Here is an 8,263-nt window from a genome sequence, read left to right on the forward strand (position 1 = left end):
AAATGGATTAAACTCAAACGGCTGACGGTCAATCATGAAAAGGATTAAAAAACTTAAATTTTAATAATATAAAAATTAAACATAATAATATAAAAATTATTACTAAAACATTTTATTAATAGTACTCTTTTTATTAACAGTACTCTAAAGATAATTAAAATGTTTAAAATAATTATAATTATACATGTTTAACAATAAATATAAGTATTTTATTATTTTTAAAAATATCTACACACAGAGTTAACATTAAAATCTACACACAGAGATAACATTATAATATAAAAATATTTTATTAAGCATTTTGAGTAATATTATTATAGTAATATTTTTATAGATACAGGTAATATATAATGGGGATATTAAAAATTTGGTATCCAATTCTTATTTCCTGTGTTTACCCATATTTGTATAATCTAAAACTACGTACGCGTTTTGTAAAGTCTCCATTAATTTACGAGGGGGTTATGCAACTACTCACTCTCAATCGTGAAACAAAATAAAAAAATTCCTCCACTTGCAATTGTCTGTTTTTCTTTTCTTCTTCCTATCTTATGTTCTGAAACAAAAATAAAAATGGAGAATTCAACAAATGAACAATTACGTCAACGTCGACCCACTTGGACAGAATATGCTAGGCAAAAAAGATAGAACATGACCGAAGAACAAAGACAGCAACACCTAGCTAGAAGACGTGCAACTTATCGCGAGACGATTCGACAAGGAAAACAAATTGCCATGTCAACTGATACAACTCCTATTTCAACTCCTATGCCAAACACAGGTGGAGTTACCTGATTAACTACAAATAGACAAATGGCCAGAGCTACCAACCATAATCAATTTGACACAGGTAACATAAAACTTGACATAGATAATGATAACTAATTTTCTTTGTTATGAACTTAATTAGTTCTTAATATCTATTTTCTACCTCTTGAAAAATACAGGAATGAAAGCAATGATACTGGCACAAGTAATAGAGATCCTAATAACATTGTTGGTTGGTATTGAGTACTCTTATATTATGTAATAAAACTAATCAAACTAATATAGATGATTTATTTTATTTCTGAGTACTAATGTTTAATTTTAGATAAAAAATTATACCTATACCAATGTATTCCTTAATCAAACAATACATTAAACAATATATAAAGTTATAAAGTAACAATATAAAACGTCAAAATCAAAGTTTGGAGTTCAACTTTTTCAGATTCATGCTTAAAAAATTTATTATGTAAATTAAATTTAATGATCAAAATAATAATAATTATATTTTTTTAATATTCCATCTTCATCATACAATATAATATATAATGCATTATATAATATTTATATTTTTATATTTATTTAACAAATAAGATTATGAATTCAATTGTAAATACTTAACAAAAATAAAATAAAAAATATATTCATAAGACTAATAATAACAAATATAATAAGAAAAAAATATATCTCTTATTTCTTGCTGTGTGTACTTTTAAATTTGAGTTGATAGATATGTCTTACAAAGTAAGTAACAATTATGAAATAAAAAAAATTATTACTCTAACTTATAAAAAAAATTAATGAGTACTCTTCAACTCATGCTTTTATTTGTTATACATTTATTACGAAAAAAATGTATTTATATTTCAAATTAATGTAGAGTTCTAGTTAAAGAATTAGAAATTAAAAAATATGCTTTTGCATTCTTATATTAAAAAAAATAAATAAAATCTCTTCATATATAAATACTATTTTATATAAGATAACTTTAAAAAGCTTACAACCACTCCCAGTTCAATCAGTTGATCTAGCATGACCCACAAAACTCGATAAGATATTGAACACTACTCTTCAATTAAAGTTTATCATAACAATTTTATAATCAAAATAATATTTATATATTAAAATAATAAATCAATGTAATATAATAATTTTTAATATACTTTAATTTAGTTTTTTTTTTTAATTTTTGTATCTTTATTTATGTTCTCATATTTCAAACTTTTGGTAATGATATATATATTTTTTAAAATTGAAAAATAACACGAGGATATATCTCATTTCAATATAAATACAACGGTTAAAATAGAATACAAACATATATGTATTTTATTTAATGTATTTAAAAATACACTGCACAGATAAAGATTTATCCTTTTTATTAAAAAAATTTTTCTCCAATTAAAAAATTAACCAATGATAAAATTTGGAAAAGGTAAAATGTATTGTAATTAAAAAAAAGTCTAAATACTATATTAAATGTTACAAATTTTTTTTTTTTACCAAAGATAGGAGACTCAAACCCGCAACCTCTTAATTGAATATCGGGAGACTCTGCTATTTAAACTATTATTCATTGGCATTAAATGTTACAAGTTAATAGATAAACATACAACTTTCAAAATTCGACATTTATAAAATAACTAATTCGGGTACCAAATATTAATCTAATAATCCTATATTAACCCATGACAAAATACCTAACATCGTTTATTACTAAAAAATATATCTTACTTTAATAGTACTAAGTAAATAATAAATTCTTGATGATAAAAATATCTCATCAAATTAAAATTTAATAATATGAGATATAGCAATGTAAACACAAAAATACAAAGATAAATTAGAGTATATTAAATAAATTATTTTTTATAAATATTTTTGCATTCTTAATTGATAAAATACTCATCATATCATTAATTTATGGTAACAAATTAAAAAAAACAGATTAAAATATGTCACACATTAATGGATGAGATTAAAACTTTGGAAAAGAAATTAACATATAAAAAATTAAATAGAAGTATAGAAAAAACAATTTGTTTTATAAATAAGATCTATTATATTGAGCACACTAAAATTACAAAAATTTAAAAGAATTAAAGTCAGTAGTATTTTGTTTCACACAATCAAAGTTAACTTTTATTATGATAACTAATAACTCTCTCACGAGTTTAAATTATGCTTATTATCTGTATTGCTCTTTAAAAATATAAATATAAAAATATATGGTAATGGAGCCGGTCCAAGTAACAGATCTCTAACTGGTTAGTATCCTACGATAATATAAGTTATTTTACCTCCACATTAAATCTTCTTAATATATAGGATAACAAAATTAACTAACTTAATTTAGATGATTAATTTTATTGCTAACACTACTTTTTAATTTTTCCAAAAATATGTATAACATATAAAGTTTGTTTTTGTTGTATAAGTGTAGGTCAAGGCACCACTGCTGCTACTACTTCAATGCCTCAACCAATTCTTTATCATGAATTAATTACAAATAATGCTAGAAGCCATACAAATATGAATGGTCAGTATTCTATTTATATCTCTAATATTTCACCATCATCATATAATATTTATTTAAAATATTTTTTGTATTAAATAAATGTAAAGGTTTGTTATCGTACACTACTATATAAAATGTCTAATGACAAACAAAATTATAAATTTAATAAAAAATAATGTTAAAACAAATATTTAATAAATAAAAAATTCAAAATAGTCAATACATTCATGAGACTAATAATAATAAGAATACCTTTGTTAATAAAATTTTGGTAACAAAATATATCTTTTAAAATTAAAGAGTACAACTAGAAATAAAAAAAATCTAATTTAAACACAAAAACAACAATTAAAAGATAGTGCTAAAATATTGATATTTTATCTCATGTATTTAAACATATACTGTACAAATTATATAGGTCTTTTTTATTATCAGGTCTTTATCCAATTAAGAATTCAATAAATGGTGAAATTTGGTGATAGTACGTGTCCTAATTTCTTAAAAAAAAGATTAAATACTAAATTAAATGTTACAAGTCAACAGGTAACTAAATCAGAAAAAATCAACTTAAAAACATAGATAACATATACATTTTTAAGAGTTACTAGATAAATTTTTATTGAATAACTAATTTAAGTACGAACTAAACAAAATACTACTACAACTATTATCCAATAGCAATAATTATAAGACACATAATATTATTTAGAGATGGAAACTAAATTTTAATGTAGTTACAGTAATTAGGGAATATAAACCCTTGATGATAAAGAAATTATCAAAATAAAATTTAATAATGTAAGAAATATTAACATAAACACCTAAAAAAAACAAATAAAGTACAATAAACAAAGAAATTTTTAAAAATCTTTATGCAATTTTAATGGACAAAATCCTTATCATATCGTTACTTTATCATAATAAATTTAAAAAATTAAACTAAAATTATTACAAATTATTAGGCGACAATCAAAACTTTCAACAAATTAAATAGCAAAGAAATACAATTAAAATCAAACAATTTAAAAAATACTATTTATATATTTTAGTATAATTCAGAATAAAAATCTGCTCTATTAAATATTTTACCTCAAATATTACCTAGAACTTTAAACTTTGACAATCTTATATGATTTTTAGGAAACAGAAAAAATCTAAAAAAATATACTACATCTTTAAAGATTATGTTTATTTTCCAAAAAATAATCCTCATTTGGGAAGTTGTATAGATATTCTTTGTTCACTCTTTATTTCACTATCTAAAAAATATATGAAATAATTGATGAATTCTTCCCGAGTACCTAACCATATAATTATTGGCACGTGTTGAAAAAAGATCTATAATATAATATTTTATTTACCTATGCGAGTACAGAAATTACCCACCATGTCTGAACATCCTACAATTATGCTCAGAATTTTCAAGAGAATACAACAGTGCTTCAAACTACACTACCTACTGCAAGGACATGTACCCACTGTAATGCACGTCTATTTCACCATGAAATATTTGACATGTTTTGCAACAGGGGAAATGTCTCTTTGCCACAAGTAAATGCTCCCCAGGAATAGATTTCATGGGCAGTCGTCAAGACATGACCCAACGGTACGATGATGGAATGGCTATTGTTCTTAAAGAAGGAAAACCGGATATTTTTCTCACTATGACATGCAATCCATCATGGTCAGAAATAGCTTCAGAACTCAGTCCTACTCAAACTCCACAAGATCTTCCGGATCTAACAACTAGGATTTTCAGAGCCAAATTCAAACAATTAAAGGAGGATGTCATTACCAAGGGTGTATTGGGAAAGGTAAAAAGTTATATTTATGTCACCAAGTTTCAGAAAAGAGGATTACCACACATACATATGTTGCTAATCCTAGAAAACAACGACAAGTTGAGTGATGCTGACCAATATGATAGTTTGGTTCGAGCGGAAATACCATGTAAAGAAGCAGAACCGCACATACATGAGGCAGTGCTAAGGCATATGGTCCATGTTCCTTGCGGAACACTTAATCAATCTTCACCATGCATGAAAAATGGTCAATGTAAACACAACTATCCAAAAGAGTTCGTAGCAGAGACACGACGAGATGATGACTCATATCCTCAATATAGGAGGCGATTTGATACTCCAATCCCTATAAACCAAAATGTCACAATTGACAATAGATGGGTAGTTCCGTACAACCCTTGGCTACTACTGAAGTATGATTGCCATATCAATGTAGAGATATGTAGCAGTATCAAGAGTATAAAGTATCTATACAAGTATTGCTATAAGGGACCAGATCGTGTTGCAATGAAGGTTCACAGAAGTTCTCATTATGATGAGGTGAAACAGTTTATTGATGCAAGATGGATTGTTGTTTCAAAGGCATGCTGGAGAATATTTAAATTCAACCTTTACCGAATGTACCCATCAGTTGAAAGGTTGCAAGTTCATTTGCCAAACCAACATCAAGTGAGCTTTTATGAGCACCAAACTATTTCTGAAATAGTTAATGATGAATATTTTTCAAGAACAATGCTCACTGAATTCTTTGCACTTAATCGGGTCGATGACTAACAATCTAGGCATCTTTTGTATAGGGAAATCCCAGAATATTACAGTTGGCACAGCAAGGAAAAAGAATGGCGTCGACGCAGGTCACAAAAGAGGGCTATCGGTCGGATCTATACTATTTCACCAACAGAAAGAGAAAAATTCTATTTGCGTATTCTATTGTCAAATGTAAGAGAACCAACTGGTTGGGATGATTTGTTAACAGTGAATGGTGTCCAATATTCGTCCTTTAAGCAATCCATTCAGCATCAAAGACTGCTAGAGAGTGATAGCAGTATAAGGTCATGTTTGGTTGAGGCTTCCATTTTAAGAATGCCATGTGCTTTAAGAAGGTTGTTTGCCACCATCTTAATTTTTTGTGAGCCAACAGATGTAAGAAGGTTGTGGGACGAGTTTCTTTCATACATGGTAGATGATTATCCATCAACAAGCACTACAACATGCCATGGGTTGACAAATCGTTTGCTTAGGGATTTAAATGACATCCTCTTACAACATGGAAAACATATTGCACAATACGATTTATCAGCTCTAACCTCGGACAACGACAATGACAACTTGATGCCTAGAATTATTCAAGAAGAGATGTCCATCGAAGTTCCTTGAGAAGATCTGTTTTCTATAGAAAGATTGAATCGTGACTAGTCTGTGGCTTTCAGGTGTATTATGAATACAATTGATCGGAGAGAAAGTGGAGTATTTTTTGTTGATAGACCAGGCGGAGCAGGTAAAACATTTCTTTACAGAGTTTAATTGTAGACTTAAGAAGTAAAGGACATATTGCCTTGGTAACTGCGTTATCAGGAATAGCTGCAACTTTATTGCCTGGTGGTCGAACAGCTCATTCTAGATTTAAGATCCCAATTAATGCAGAGCCATCCTCCATGTGCAATATAAGTAAACAATTTGATTTTGAAAAATTGATTAGGCAAACGACAGTGATATTTTGGGATGAAGCGCCAATGGCTAATAAAGAGACAATGGAATCATTGGACCGCACATTGCGAGACATCTTATAAAACAATAATCCATTTAGAGGGAGGTGATGGTTATGGGAGGGGATTTCCGCCAAGTACCACCTATTGTGCCGAAAGGAAGTAAGTCGTAAATGATTTTGGCTTCTATTGTTAAATCACATTTGTGGGCATTCACCAAAATTCTCCACTTGTGACAAAATATGCGATCTCTTAATGATCATGATTTTGCAGAGTATCTTATGCGCATAGGGGATGGGATTGAGCCTACTATATGTGAGGACTTGGAACAAATAGAAGCACACATGGCAATACCATGGGAAGGTGAGGCATCATTACACAAATTAATAGAAGAAACCTTTCCAAATTTGCAATCTCATGAGTGGGATGCATCTTATATGGTGGAGAGAGTGATATTGACACCCAAAAATCATTATGTGCAACAGCTTAATGATATAGTCATCAACCAATTTCCAGGAGATGAATGAATTTTAGCATCCTTTGATGAAGTAAAAGGAGATACAAATAATCTATATCAACAAGAATATCTTATCTCGATCTGCACAGGTGGATTGCCACCTTATATGTTGAAGGTAAAAAAGGTGCTCCTTTGATGTTACTGAGAAACATAGATCCTAAGGCAGGCTTATGCAATGGCACAAGGCTACTGTGTCGAGGAACTTTTCAAAACATGTTAGATGTGGAAATTTTAACAGGCCATCACTCTAGACAAAGAGCTTTTCTGCCTCAGATAAAACACAAAAAAACTGAGAACTCAAGATTACCCTTTGTGCTTATTAGGAAGCAATTTTCTGTAAGGTTGAGTTTTGCCTTAACGATAAATAAATCACAAGGGAAAGCTATCCCTAAGGTAGGGATCTATCTCCCTAAATATGTGTTCAGCCATGGTCAATTATACGTTGCTCTATCTCGAAGTGTTTCTCAGTCAACCACAAAAATCTTAGTCAAAGAAGGAACAATAGATGAAAAAAGCGGACAATTCACAAAGAATGTAGTGTTCAAAGAAATTTTGTCAGGTAATTTATGTGCTTAGCAAATACGTGAGCCTTTTTACAAGTATAATCCGAGTATTATGTAATTGAGTAAAGTATCGTTTTTGTCCCTAATGTTTGGGGTAAATCCTATTTGTGTCCCTAACGTTTAAATTGTCCTATTTGTATCCCTAACGTTTGTAAAAGTGATTCAATGTTATCCTGTCATCAATTACACATCATGAGCGCTTTAGTTTGAGTTTTAAAAATCTCTTCTTGAATTAGAATACAAATGTCTGGGATAGAATCGATGATCTACTCCGAAAAATAGCTCATCAAATGTTGAAACTAATTCCTACAACATTTACATAATTCACTTTTCTAGGGACATAATTGAATCTAAACACAAATAGTGGGTATAATATTAAATCGAACACA

General features: G+C 28.5%; 1 protein-coding gene across 1 annotated transcript; it reads left to right on the forward strand.

Moving 5' to 3' along the window:
- The first annotated feature begins 651 nt into the window (after window positions 1-651).
- On the forward strand, window positions 652-6,465 carry LOC107611233 (uncharacterized). Its single transcript, XM_016313186.1, has 4 exons — window positions 652-781; window positions 948-1,000; window positions 4,816-5,726; window positions 5,871-6,465. The coding sequence occupies exons 1-4, from the start codon at window positions 652-654 to the stop codon at window positions 6,463-6,465; spliced, it is 1,689 nt and encodes a 562-aa protein (XP_016168672.1).
- Window positions 6,466-8,263: the final 1,798 nt, after the last annotated feature.

The sequence above is a fragment of the Arachis ipaensis genome, chromosome B8 (assembly GCF_059453495.1).
Source record: "Arachis ipaensis isolate K30076 ecotype BB chromosome B8, ASM5945349v1, whole genome shotgun sequence".
In the NCBI taxonomy this organism is placed as follows: Eukaryota; Viridiplantae; Streptophyta; class Magnoliopsida; order Fabales; family Fabaceae; genus Arachis; species Arachis ipaensis.